The sequence below is a fragment of the Montipora foliosa genome, chromosome 5, assembly GCF_036669935.1.
Source record: "Montipora foliosa isolate CH-2021 chromosome 5, ASM3666993v2, whole genome shotgun sequence".
In the NCBI taxonomy this organism is placed as follows: Eukaryota; Metazoa; Cnidaria; class Anthozoa; order Scleractinia; family Acroporidae; genus Montipora; species Montipora foliosa.
In genome coordinates, this window is record NC_090873.1 from 3,342,827 (window position 1) to 3,358,248 (window position 15,422).

General features: G+C 39.0%; 1 protein-coding gene across 1 annotated transcript in view; it reads right to left on the minus strand.

Annotated features, from left to right (window-relative positions):
• Nucleotides 1–6,963, minus strand: part of LOC138003389 (protein DD3-3-like) — a 27,047-nt gene extending 20,084 nt beyond the window's left edge. Inside the window, exons 1-2 of the mRNA XM_068849434.1 lie at nt 6,824–6,963; nt 2,949–3,104 (exon numbers count right to left, since the gene is read on the minus strand). Of these exons, the coding sequence (XP_068705535.1) occupies nt 2,949–3,101 (153 nt within the window). The 5' untranslated portion in view covers nt 3,102–3,104; nt 6,824–6,963. The remainder of the gene's footprint in view (nt 1–2,948; nt 3,105–6,823) is intronic.
• Nucleotides 6,964–15,422: the final 8,459 nt, after the last annotated feature.

Sequence of the window (15,422 nt, forward strand, 5' to 3'; positions counted from 1 at the left end):
TATTTTTGTTATCTTGGCAAAATCCCGTGTAACCGTTGGTTCACAACGTATACTAAAACCCAGTTAACAAAAAAAAAGTCAGCAGACATATTGCCCCAATAACTTGAGGGGGGGAGGGGGGGGGGGGTGATTGACAGATTAAAGAGTCATTGAAGTAAACACATTCTGCAGGTTAAGCTTGTTTTTCGCAGCAGGGGCGAAGACAAATGATATCATCGCAAAGCATGTACACACTAGACGGTTTGGTTTTTAGATGTGATTCAGGACCGTGCAATTATCAATAACGTGGCCTGCTTCGACGGGATGCGAGATGACGTGCTATTGCGTTTTGTTACATAACTGTGGGAACAGCTTTATTTCATTGGTTGTATTTTGACTACATTTGTCCCAGGATTCGTTGATACAAATAGTTCAATAAGCCTCAGGTCCTACGCAATTCAGTCTGTATCCCGTCGAAATTGTTTGGAAATGTACTCTAACGCCATAACAGTAAGCCTGAACCAGGGAACGGCAACATAAAAGTTGTCTATACTTTTCTTCATCAGAGGTACTAAATTTATATCTGTCTACAACTTTCCAGCTCAATAGCGTCCTTCGTTTGGAAACCAGCGTATTTTGAATTTCGAAGTTATGGCGGTGCGTCACATACAGCTAAGATCGCGTTTGTCGAAAAATATACACTTACCTCGTGGTTTTTAGCCATTTTAGGAGTTTAAGAATTTGAAAAAGTGCTTGTGTAAATGTTTTTTGGTTCAGTTCAGATAATCAGTCGACTAGATAGCCAAAGTAAGTTCCAGATGATTACACTATTTCCGGCCTCCATGTTGGAGGACTAGGCTCTATAGTTTTTCGCGGAACATTTCGACGAATATCTCAACTTTGGGACGACGCACACACCTTGAACGTGGAAAACTGTCTTCTTTATTTATCGTCCATAATATCACGATTTCTTGACTTTATCAACTGCATGGTTTTATTGCGTGACAATGAATTTGCGAGTCCCGTCACGCAACGTATAACAAAATCGTGGTTTACAGAGGGAACCTCAACTTGCGCAGCATAAATACACAGCAAAAAATTACTGGAATTTGTCATTACGTTATATCTGTCCGTAAAACTTCGGCTGTTGATATCAGAATGTTGATTTCAGGCCCGTAGGCAGGGTTTTCTTGCGGGAGGGTGCGATCCAAGGAGGAGACGGACAAACCGAGGGGCGGAGGCGCGAGCCTCTAGGGGGGTCCGGGGGCATGCTCCCCCAGGGAAATGTTGAAAATAGTTTTGTCAGAGACTACATTTCGTGCGTTTTGACGGCAGTGTGATTCCAAAACAGGCAGTCAGATGCGAATTTAAAAGCGTGGATATTACTCAAACTTCTGAACTTCACAATGGATTTCTTTGACGCAGAGCCTCTTTTACGTATGTCTTTTACAGGTTTAGAGAATAATGTCACTATTTAAAAAGAACAAGAATAGAAATAAAGTGAATCAAAAAATAACTTTTTTCTATAAATTATATCTTTGCTATCAATTCACTTTCTTTTAATCGTTGGACAACAGAAAAGTGGACCTCCGCAGCCTGGGGGTGTGTGTGTGTGCGCACCCGTCGCACCCCCCTTCCCTAGCAATAGACGGGAGCTAGAATTTTATTTTCCGGGGAAATTGTCGGGATTTTCAGCTGATCCAAGCAATCTCAATGTGATATAATTTAAATATGTAATTGCAGATAGTTCTGTCCCAGAACTGAAACTTTGTATGATTGTTCCTTATTCATCCAAGAATTTCGTGCAAATATAAACAGAAAGCGAATGCAGCAGCAAGTGTCACAAACCCTAAGACCTAAGGCCTAAAAGACTCCATCCGAACCTCAAAAACAAGTCAAAATTCGCCAAAAAACAACAGCCGATAAGAGTAATTACACTAACAGCCGCCGCACAAAAACACTCACCTCGCGATCGTTCCCACGGTCCCCTGTCTTGCTGGTGGAAACCAGGCTACACGCCAAGTGGAAACCACGTGACAAACACTTTGCTCTCGTACACAAATAAATAAAGGAATAAATATCGCTGGCGATGACAAAGTGTGGGAAATCCCACACAAAAATGTCGTGTTTCTGCGGTTTACCCTCAAGAACATTCGAAACGCAAGAAGTTGAAAGTCTAACCGCAAGAAGCCGCAAGAACTAATGAATCTCACCGCAAGCCGCAAGGTGGCGCAAGAAGTTGCTGGAGATCAAACTTCTTGTTCGTTTATAAGTGCCATGTTAGTGGTCGAAATACTCAGCGCTTGCTCGCAATATTGTCCATAAGATACGTCACAGCAGTGGGAAGAGATACATTTCGAACAGCTGAGACCAGGTCTGGATTTACATTTGCTTATAGTGTGAAAATACTATCGTACGCACTCGCTTTAATATTACGTACTCGCGTGTTCATGACAACTACAAGAAAAAAGCCCCTCGATCACGGAACAGTCTGTTAGCAGACAACGCGACGCAATAACAAAACATCTCCAAGTAATGAAGCTCAGGAAGAAACAGTCCCTGCAGAAAAATCGAACTACGGTGTAGTTATCCTGCGTTCCAACGATTTTTTGCTTCTGAATGCCAAATTGATTGTCATTCAGAAGTGTTGTCTTATTCTTCTTGCGTGATCTGTGAGCGAAGACAACTTTCGTTCAAATCTCAAACTGAAACGCTGTGTGTGTAAACAAATGAGAACTACGATGTTGAAAATTTCTTTAAGTAATTTTCTATCAGTTTAAAAGTGGAAAAAAAAGCAAGTGCAGCTGATGGCATGCGCACAAAGTAGGTGTCCAATTAAAGTTATCCAATTACAAAAGTTGTAAATATAACGTCGTGACCGCGAGTCAATATTACTTGAGAAACAGGCGTGGGGATGACCAATGACAATTGAGAATTTTGTTATTGCATCAATGAAATGATAACCTTACCTGCGAATCAAACAGTCTGTTGGCGTTTTGAACGTTCTCACCTTCACCATTTATTCGATTGTTTGATCCAGGTGGAACGTGCAGGTATATATCTGACATGCAAGGCTCGAAAAGGGTAGCCAGCAGACAGCCCAAATGGAAAATAGTCTTCATGATCTGTTAAAAAGAATAAAAGGAAACAGCAGAGTTTAAAAATCTATTCGTTAGTTTTAACTAGTGGTCACGAAAATGAAAATTTATCTTACACCCCTGCTCAAATTCATGTCCGTAGGCACTGTGTAATGTTCTTCTTATTTTATTGGCGAAGGTATTTTCGATTCCGTAGTCTTTATTTGGTATACACCAAAAGCACAACTTGTGGAACTATAAACGGATTATATATCACGAAAACTTTGGGGGCGTTTGCCTTTGAAGTCGAGTTTTCTAGAGGAAAGCCTACTCATAGCCACATTGATTAAACTCGAAAGAGCAAAAAGTAAGGTTTTGATTACCGTGTAAGATTGAAAATTTGCTAGCTTTCAGCGAATTGTTAACTTTTGTTTTCAAGAACTCACACCGCTGGTGCACCGATAAGTAGGAACAAAATTAAACATTCACAGTCACGTGAACGCTTCAGTAGCGGATTAAGACTAAATCGAAAAGGGTGGGGGAGGGGGAGAGGAGGGTAGAGCAGTTTCCCCCTGTACCCCTCCCCTAGATTCGCCACTTGCTTGTTTGTTTCCCGTCTAGACAAAAACTCGAATTATTTTTAATGGTTGAGATCTAGAATTTTCGGAACATTTAATGTAAAATTTCTTGCTTGCCGCCTGTCCTAGGATTTTAGAACATCTAAAAAATGGTATAATTGCCGATTTTTAAAGGATTTTTACCCTTAAAAGGTCCCCTAGAATTTTCGGGACCCTTTTTTCTGGCTGAAATTTTCGAAAGGGTAAGTCTTGATCCAATAATTTTCGGAAATCCGAACAGATGAAAAATATGCCTATATCTGCCGTTTAAATACCAAAATATGCGGTTTAACGATGCTATGTTTAAGTGGTTTTGAACTATATTCTCGTTGGGTGCCCCTGGTTAATCTACAAACTTCCAAGTTAATAAATAGCTCTGAATGTGTGGGCGATGACTTGTTATGCATTGATGGACATACCAAGTCTCACTCTAAAAGAATAATAGAATCTGAAGAGATGTTATGCTTCATTGCAAAGTAAATTAAAAGTAAATTGACACAGTTGCGAGGATCATAGCTTTACTTGATTTCATATCCGCAGTTCAGTATATGATTCATTTCATATATCATTTCGTTCATTGATTCATTCCTCACGGGAAAATTAGAACTCACAGCTTCATAGCTTCATAGCTCACAAAAATGATAATTGTAAATTGGCCACCGCACAGAGATTCTAAAAGCTGACGTTTGGAGCGTTAGCCCTTCGTCAGAGGGAATTCAGAGCTCAGAGCTCAGTTGGTTAAAGCGTCGCACCGGTATCACGAGGCCCCATCACTTTATTTAATGTTTCAGCATTGGTCGGCGAAGACGTCTTCTAAAAACTATATTAGACTTTTAATGCTACTCAAAAAGACTCCAGAAATATCATTTGAATATTAAAGAGATGTTACGCTTCATTTGCAGAAGAAAGCGCAGCTACATTCTTACAATTACCAAATTACCATTGACGTGATTCACATTAAACAAGAGAAAGGCGAATTCTAAAGAACCTACATGGTTACTGAGCAAATAACCACATAAAGAGTGTCGGTCTTTCTGGGGGACTTCTTGCGGTGGACTTTCCTACATATTATGTCAAAAGAGATGTTACGCTTCATTTGCAAAAGACAGCGGCTACATTGCTATGCTTTCATGCTTTCGCATTCATGCAGTTACATTGATCGGCGAAAACGTCTTCTAAAAAACTATTTTAAACTGTTAAGAGACCTAAAAGGGGTAAAAAAATGCTAATCCAAAAAAAAAAAATTAAAGACAAGTTACGCTTCATTAGCAAAACACAGCGGCTACATCTTACCATTACCAAATTACTATTGACGTGATTCACATTAAACATGAAAAAGCCGAATTCTAAAGAATTATTTTTTGTTATTTCTCCAAATATTTTGGGAAGGGTCAGACACAATTTATGCGACAATGTCAATAACTTGAACCTGAGATCTCCGGATCTCAAGGCAAGTGCTCTAACCACTGAGCCACTCTGCCTCCTATATTAAAAGGTTTCTGGAGTAAAGCGAGCACTGATTGTTTCACCACATAATAACCTCTATTCAATCGTCAGTGTTACATCCAATGTAGCTACATTAGATCGCATCATTGAAGACAGGGTTTGACTTTTGTTTCTGATGAAAACTTGATGACAAACATCCCATCACTTTATTTAATCTCTCAGAATTGGTCGGCGAAGACGTCTTCTTAAAACTATATTAGACTGTTAAGAGACCTAAAAGGGGTTAAAAATGCTACTCAAAAAGCCTCTAGAAATATATCTTTGAATATTAAAGAGATGTTACGCTTCATTTGCAGACGACAGCGGCTACAATGTTACCATTACAAAAAATAACAATTGACGTGATTCACATTAAACAAGAGAAAGCCGAATTCTAAAGAACCGACATGGTTACCGAGCAAATCACCACATAAAAGAGTGTCGGACTTTCTGGAGGACTTCTTGCGGTGGACCTTCCTACATATCACGTTAAGAGACTCCAGAATATATTTGGACATTAAAGAGATGCTACGCTTCATTTGCAAAAGACAGCGGCTACACTGTACATTCTCATGCTTTCATGCATTTACATTGATGGGAGAAAACGTCTTCTAAAAACTATATTACACTGTTAAGAAACCTAAAAGGGGTTAGAACTTCCATCGGAAATGGGTGTAAAATTGGCCTAAAGTGAAAAGTAGAGCTTAGATGGAAAGCTATGATTGCCACTAAATTCCAAAGACGACTTTTGCAATGTAATCTGAATTTTAAACCTGTTTCAAAACCCACACGAAATGTTTCCCTATTTGCAAGGAATGCAAAAATTCTTCAAATCAATATCCTATTCTTTATTGGAACTTCACTCTAATGTTTAAGCCACGCATAAGAAACCAAATGATTTTTGGAATTTCTTGTCTTGAGAGGTTCCCCCATAGAAAACGAGAGACGATTCAAAATTTCTGATCTCCCAAACAATCAAGGAGAGGATTCCGTTTTTCTGATCTCCCACAAAACAGGATTCCGAATTTCTGATCCCCCAAGAACATAGTCCCGAGAGGAATTAGAATTTCTGAACACCCAAACAACCTGAGAGGAAAAATTCATTTCCTTTCTGGGCTCAAAGCGGTCACAAATCTGACGTTAAAGTCAATACATACTTAATTGACCGCTCCCAGGGCTTTCAGGGTCAATGAGTAACAACGAAACGACTGAACAGAACAACAACAACTGTTAAGAATCCCAACTGGCTGGAGGCAAACCAGTTGGCTATTTACAAGTGCAGCTGGGATCAAATTTAAGGAGTGGTCAGAGCGGGTCTTGAACCCGGGATCTCCGGATCTCAAGGCAAGCGCTCTAACCACTGAGCCACGCTGCCTCCTATATTAAAAGGTTTCTGGAGTAAAGCGAGCACTGATTGTTTCACCACATAATAAACTCTATTCAATCGCCAGTGTTACATCCAATGTAGCCACAATAGATCTTATCATTGAAGACAGGGTTTGAATCTTGCTACCTGCCTGAACAGTGTCTAATCAGAATATCCTTTCTTGATAACAATAAGCCGTGTGTGAAATGCATTCCAAAATTTTCAACTTCTTCGATAAGGTAATAAGGTACGATCTAATCAAATGACTATATTAAACTTGGATAAATTCACTTACTTACCCTTATTAACTTTGAACTGAAGAATGTATCCTCAGTTGTTTGCAGGACGAGGCGCAGAAACAATGTCAGTATTTACCTTCAGTCTTTTTCTTATTCATGGTACTTAACGCAAGTAGGATTTGCACTTGAATGGGAATTTTACTCCAGACCTTTTGTCTGCACGCCTCAACAAGAATAAGCCATGCATTCTTTAAAGGTCAAATTCAGTAGCAATACCATGGACGTGATTCACATTAAGGACGGTTTCTACTATTGTTATTGCGCACGTTCTGCGCATCTCGAGATACTGGAATTTCCTATGGGTGGTGATTATCATCATGAATACAGAGATATATTTGCGCGGTTTAAAACTATCCGGAAATAGTAGATCTTGTAAGTACTCTTGGTATCCAAAGAGAAATTTGGGGGTAACCATGCATTTGTGAGAGATAACAGAGATAATTAAGAAACGGTCCAGATAAGAACGATAGCAACAACGGCAACGAACATGTTGGAATTCAATTGAAATGCAAAGAGGTGATAACGTTTCTATTGCGTGTACTTACTTCTGATTGGCGTAAACAGCAAAAGTTAACAAAACTTCATAAAGCAGTATTATATTCATCGTTACTTTCCAACCATCTTCCATATAACAAAATCTGGTCTCTGTTTGAATACCACAGAAATCGTACGTGGGGAACTTGTAAAGTTGTAAACGTTTCTTGGCTTTTGTTTTCAACTCTTTGATTGATTGGTCAAAATCTTTTAACACAAAAAAACAAACTTTCAAAATGGGCTGTAAATGAATTTTATTGCGTTAACGGCCTTCCTGTAGGTTTATGCATTCCCTGTGTAAAAATGATAACATTCCTATGTGGGGAAAGCACAGTTGCCGCATAAGAAATTAAAGAAATTGCCATCCACTTTACACGGATCATTACCTAAGCTTCATCTTGGTTATGTCTACAGCTATTTTGGGAAGAGTATTTCAGTTTTTACCGTTTTTACAGTTTACTAGGCGAGATTACTACATCCCTCAAAGGTGGTGATACATTCTCACAACATTGGCCGTGTTTATACTAGAGCACGTCTAAGACGTGTCGGGGATGACTTGTTATGCATTGATAGAGATACCAAGTCCTACTCTAAATGAATAATAGAATCTGAAGAGATGTTATGCTTCATTGCCAAGTCAATTAAAAGAAATTTTATTTACGTCAGTACAAAATACAACCGAACTACCTCGTTTTTTTTTTGTTTTTTTCTTGAGATTTGATTTAAGGCGCCTCTCCACCACACATACACTTTTGTTTCTGATGAAGACTTGATGATAAACATCCCATCAATTTATTTAATCTCTCAGCATTGGTCGGCGAAGACGTCTTCTTAAAACTATATTAGACTGTTAAGAGACCTAAAAGGGGTTAAAAATGCTACTCAAAAAGCCTCTAGAAATATATCTTTGAATATTAAAGAGATGTTACGCTTCATTTGCAGACGACAGCGGCTACAATGTTACCATTACAAAAAATAACAATTGACGTGATTCACATTAAACAAGAGAAAGCCGAATTCTAAAGAACCGACATGGTTACCGAGCAAATCACCACATAAAAGAGTGTCGGACTTTCTGGAGGACTTCTTGCGGTGGACCTTCCTACATATCACGTTAAGACACTCCAGAATATATTTGGACATTAAAGAGATGCTACGCTTCATTTGCAAAAGACAGTGGCTACACTGTACATTCTCATGCTTTCATGCATTTACATTGATGGGCGAAAACGTCTTCTAAAAACTATATTACACTGTTAAGAAACCTAAAAGGGGTTAGAACTTCCATCGGAAATGGGTGTAAAATTGGCCTAAAGTGAAAAGTAGAGCTTAGATGGAAAGCTATGATTGCCACTAAATTCCAAAGACGACTTTTGCAATGTATTCTGAATTTTAAACCTGTGTTAAAACCCACACGAAATGTTTCCCTATTTGCAAGGAATGCAAAAATTCTTCAAATCAATGTCCTATTCTTTATTGGAATTTCACTCTAATGTTTAAGCCACGCATAAGAAACCAAATGATTTTCGGAATTTCTTGTCTTGAGAGGTTCCCCCATAGAAAACGAGAGACGATTCAAAATTTCTGATCTCCCAAACAATCCAGGAGAGGATTCCGTTTTTCTGATCTCCCACAAAACAGGATTCCGAATTTCTGATCCCCCAAGAACATAGTCCCGAGAGGAATTAGAATTTCTGAACACCCAAACAACCTGAGAGGAAAAATTCATTTCCTTTCTGGGCTCAAAGCGGTCACAAATCTGACGTTAAAGTCAATACATACTTAATTGACCGCTCCCAGGGCTTTCAGGGTCAATGAGTAACAACGAAACGACTGAACAGAACAACAACAACTGTTAAGAATCCCAACTGGCTGGAGGCAAACCAGTTGGCTATTTACAAGTGCAGCTGGGATCAAATTTAAGGAGTGGTCAGAGCGGGTCTTGAACCCGGGATCTCCGGATCTCAAGGCAAGCGCTCTAACCACTGAGCCACGCTGCCTCCTATATTAAAAGGTTTCTGGAGTAAAGCGAGCACTGATTGTTTCACCACATAATAAACTCTATTCAATCGCCAGTGTTACATCCAATGTAGCCACAATAGATCTTATCATTGAAGACAGGGTTTGAATCTTGCTACCTGCCTGAACAATGTCTAATCAGAATATCCTTTCTTGATAACAATAAGCCGTGTGTGAAATGCATTCCAAAATTTTCAACTTCTTCGATAAGGTAATAAGGTACGATCTAATCAGATGACTATATTAAACTTGGATAAATTCACTTACTTACCCTTATTAACTTTGAACTGAAGAATGTATCCTCAGTTGTTTGCAGGACGAGGCGCAGAAACAATGTCAGTATTTACCTTCAGTCTTTTTCTTATTCATGGTACTTAACGCAAGTAGGATTTGCACTTGAATGGGAATTTTACTCCAGACCTTTTGTCTGCACGCCTCAACAAGAATAAGCCATGCATTCTTTAAAGGTCAAATTCAGTAGCAATACCATGGACGTGATTCACATTAAGGACGGTTTCTACTATTGTTATTGCGCACGTTCTGCGCATCTCGAGATACTGGAATTTCCTATGGGTGGTGATTATCATCATGAATACAGAGATATATTTGCGCGGTTTAAAACTATCCGGAAATAGTAGATCTTGTAAGTACTCTTGGTATCCAAAGAGAAATTTGGGGGTAACCATGCATTTGTGAGAGATAACAGAGATAATTAAGAAACGGTCCAGATAAGAACGATAGCAACAACGGCAACGAACATGTTGGAATTCAATTGAAATGCAAAGAGGTGATAACGTTTCTATTGCGTGTACTTACTTCCGATTGGCGTAAACAGCAAAAGTTAACAAAACTTCATAAAGCAGTATTATATTCATCGTTACTTTCCAACCATCTTCCATATAACAAAATCTGGTCTCTGTTTGAATACCACAGAAATCGTACGTGGGGAACTTGTAAAGTTGTAAACGTTTCTTGGCTGTTGTTTTCAACTCTTTGATTGATTGGTCAAAATCTTTTAACACAAAAAAACAAACTTTCAAAATGGGCTGTAAATGAATTTTATTGCGTTAACTGCCTTCCTGTAGGTTTATGCATTCTCTGTGTAAAAATGATAACATTCCTATGTGGGGAAAGCACAGTTGCCGCATAAGAAATTAAAGAAATTGCCATCCACCTTACACGGATCATTACCTAAGCTTCAACTTGGTTATGTCTACAGCCATTTTGGGAAGAGTATTTCAGTTTTTACCGTTTTTACAGTTTACTAGGCGAGATTACTACATCCCTCAAAGGTGGTGATACATTCTCACAACATTGGCCGTATTTATACTAGAGCACGTCTAAGACGTGTCGGGGATGACTTGTTATGCATTGATAGAGATACCAAGTCCTACTCTAAATGAATAATAGAATCTGAAGAGATGTTATGCTTCATTGCCAAGTAAATTAAAAGAAATTTTATTTACGTCAGTACAAAAGACATCCGAGCTACCTCGTTTTTTTTTTCTTTTTTCTTGAGATTTGATTTAAGGCGCCTCTCCACGACACACACACTTTTGTTTCTGATGAAGACTTGATGATAAACATCCCATCGCTTTATTTAACATATCACGTTAAAAGACTCCAGAAATATATTTGGATATTAGAGAGATGTTACGCTTCATTTGCAAAAGACAGCGGCTACGTCTTACTATTACCAAATTACCATCGACGTGATTCACACTAAACATGAAAAAGCCGAGTTCTAAAGAACTATTTACCAATTATTCCATGAGCGCGCGTTGGATATGAGATGGTAAATAGCCAACGAGGCGCGTAGCGCCGAGTTGGCTATAACCAGTCTCATATCCAACAAGCGCGAATGGAATAATTGTTTTATTAAATTCCTTAAACTCCAAAAGTTTGGAAGTACGAAATACGAGCGAAAAAAGGGTGAAAATCCTAGCGAAATCGAAAAAACTTGATGAAGATGCGATGTTGTGTAATACCTGGTGGTCAGACAGACGCATGCTCATCACAAAAACATTTCTTATCTTTTCGCGTACTTCTAAGCTTCGAAATTGATCCAGACTTTCCCCAAAAACGTTTTTCTTGTGCTTTATGCCAAGAGAAATTTCGATTTCTGGCCTAAAGAAAATTAGCTTAGCAACGTTTAGCGCAATCATTTACCATATATGGTCAAACTAAGGTATATGAGCTGATAACTGAGATTGAGTGAACCAATCAGAGCACGAGAATTGCATTATCCGAGGTTGAGAATTTAATAATTTTTCTTATTTCTCCAACTATTTCGGAAAGGGTCAAACACATTTAGGCGACAATATCAACCTTTTCTTGGGAATAAAACTCTATTCTTATAAAAATGATTTTTGTTGTTTATGTCAACCAACATGGCTGCCATGCAAATCACCACATAGAGTGTCAGAAATCCTGTGGGACTATTTGCGGTGTACATTCCTGCACATCAAGATTATGGTTGAGACAACCAAATCAAGAAAGCAAAATTCTACAGAGTATTTCAGTTTTTTCCCTGCAATACTTTCAACCATTTGCATTGATCGGCGAAGACGTCTTCCAAAAATGTATTAAGAAAACGCCTTCCAAACTAATATGTGGTGTTCCAATTTGGTAAATTCGGAGCGAAAACCGATAATCACTTCAAAAATGGCTGCTTTTTTCGTGTAAAATAGAAACCTGTCTTGAAGAATAGTTATTTTTACGTTGCAGGCTTAGAACTTCCATTGGAAATGGGTGTAAATTTGGCCTAAAGTGAAAAGTAGAGCTGAGATGGAAATCTATGATTGCCACTTAATTCCAAAAACGACTTTTACAATGTATTCTGAATCTTAAACCTGTGTTAAAACTCGCACGAAATGTTTCCCTATTTGCAAGGAATCCAAAAATTCTTCAAACCAATGTTCTATTCTTTATTGGAACTTCACTGTAATGTTTAAGCCACGCATAAGAAACCAAATGATTTTGGAATTTCTTGTCTTGAGAGGTTCCCCCATAGAAAACGAGAGACGATTCAAAATTTTTGATCCCCCAAACAACACAGGAGAGGATTTTCTGATCTCCCACAAAACAGGATTCCGAATTTCTGACCCCCCCCCCCCCCCTCCCCTCCCCCCACCAAGAATATAGAATATAGTCCCGAGAGGAATCAGAATTTCTGATCGTGCAAACAACCTGAGAGAAGAAATTCATTTCCTTTCTGGGCTCAAAGCGGTTACAAATCTGACGTTAAAGTCAATACAACACAATATAATACATACTTAATTGTCCGCTCCCTTTCGGGGCCAATGAAACACAACGAAACGACAGAACAAAACAACAAAAACTGTTAAGAATCCCAACTGGCTGGAGGCAAACAAGTTGGCTATTTACAAGTGCAGCTGGGATCAAATTCAACGAGTGGTCGGAGCGGGTCTTGAACCCGGGATCTCCGGATGTCAAGGCAAGCGCTCTAACCACTGAGCCACACTGTCTCCTATAAAGGCTTCTGGAGTAAAGCGAGCACTGATTGGCACCACATAATAAACTCTATTCAATCGTCAGTGTTACATCCAATGTAGCCACATTAGATCTCATCATTGAAGACAGGGTTTGAATCTTGCTACCTTCCTGAACAATGTCTAATCAGAATATCCTTTCTTGATAACAATAAGCCCTGTGTGAAATGCATTCTAAAATTTTCAACTTCTTCGATAAGGTAATAAGGTACGATCTAATCAATTGAGTATATAAAACTTGGACAGAAACCCATAAGGGTTGAAACGTGTAACGGCCCCTTGTGTGCTGGGAAACAAGCTTCTGAATACTTAATTTGCTAAGTACCATATTTGGAACAACAAGAGAGAAACATTCAACCAATCAGTTCGCAAGAACACCGTGACGCAATATCACCAGTGTTCTCGGGCGAAATTAACTGGAGCGAGAAGTTTCCAAATATGGTACATAGCACTGAATATTCGGAAGCTGTGAACGCGCGTTACACGTTTCAACCCTTATGGGTTTCTGACTTGGATCAATTCACTTACTTACCCTTATTAACTTTGAACTGAAGAATGTATCCTCAGTTGTTTGCAGGACGAGACGCAGAAACAATGTCAGTATTTACCTTCAGTCTTTTTCTTATTCATGGTACTTAACGCAAGTAGGATTTGCACTTGAATGGGAATTTTACTCCTTTTGTCTGCACGCCTCAACAAGAATAAGCCATGCATTCTTTAAATGTCAAATTCAGTAGCCATACTATGGACGTGATTCACATTAAGGACGGCGCCTACTAGTGTTATTGCACATACGTTCTGCGCATCTCGAGATACTCGGATTTCCTATGGGTGGTGATTATTAATACAGGGATATTTTTGCGTGGTTTAAAACTATCTTCTCAATGCCGAATCCTGCAACTTTGCTAAAGACTTCTTACTTTCGTTGCAAAGTTATTCTTTTATTCCTACAATTGATAAACCAACCAGGGTCAACAGTAACTCAGCCACGCTAAGTGACAATATCTTTGTAAACCAAATCGGTAGGGAAATCACGAGTGGTAATATAATCTCGGATATAAGCGATCACTATTCTCAATTTTGTATTATTAAGTCTCTCAAGGTAAAGGAGTTACCCCAAAAAACTATGTATCGGAAGTTTTCAAGAGACACGGAAGAAAACATTCATTCTGAGTTATCCGAGATCAACTGGGATTTGGCCATGAGAAATTGTCGAGATCATGCAAATGCTGGTTTTTCTAAATTCTTTACCAGCCTTAACAAAATAGTAAACAAGCATGCGCCCCTTCGGCCTTTGTCAAAACGCAAAGCCAAGCAATTTTCTAAACCCTGGATTACCAGGGGGATATGTAAGTCAATAAAACTAAAAAATGCTCTGTTTACATCTGGAAATTATGAAAAATATAAACATTATCGCAATAAAATACTCACACTCGTTCGATGCAGTAAGAAGTCGTACTATCATTCAAGTGAGACTTCAAGCTATTTATTTGTAAAAATTATCAATGTAAAGTGAAGTAAAGCCAATTTATTTAACGTCGGTAGTTCCTTCAGTTACGAATCTGGTATCAATGGAAGCCAACGGTGCGCCTTTTCGACCCCCTCCATCTGTCAGTGCTCCGTTTCACGGATATTTAAAGCTATAGCCACACGCATCAGAGGAAAGTGGAAACAGACGTTGAGGTCACCGAGGATCGAAGTGGGGACCCCTTGCTCCGAAAGCCGCGCACTAGCCAACTGAGCTACGCCTGCAAATGTTAATTTTTGAGGAGAGGGGAAAACCAGAGAACCCGGGGAATTAAACCTCTCGGAGCAGAGTAGAGAACCAATAAACTCAACCCACATATGGTGTAGAATCCGAGAATCGGATGGATCGGATGAATCGGTGGTGGAAAGCGAGTTCTCTCACCACTGCGCCAGCCCTGCTCTAAACGCAGTTGTTTATTGTTTCCTACGAAATTCATGTTTGTTGAAGATTTGAAGTGGAATCGCTCTACTTTTTGGCCTTTTATCCTATTTCATCCCTTCCATTTTCCGACTCTCTAATTATCTCAGTCGTTCATTAGTTAGAATAGATCCATTCTAGGTCATGTTACTGAGGAGGTCTTGCCCAAGTTCGTTCAGACGGATAATGCGTCTCTAGTATAAAAACGGACAATGATTCGGATGTTTTTCCCGATTTTCAATCCTCTTTGACAAGTTACACAAAATCAGATTGTTTCACATCCTTGGAATGGCATGCGTTGACATCATTTTTGGCAGATGGGAAGATACGTCAACCCAAAATAAACGGTATTCGTTTTTAAATTTCTCGGAATAACTGCTTTCGTTTTCTATTTTATACAACACTTAATTGAAATTCGTGTCATGCATGATCACTGCGAAACTTGGAAAACCGGGGAGTCCAAAAATAGCAATATTTCTGGAATGTTAATTGTATGTATAGTGATTAATCAGAGTAAAACCCACAATAAAATAATCATAATGCCAGTGGTCACGGATCTCCGAGTTTCACAGTGAGAGTTTGACAGACT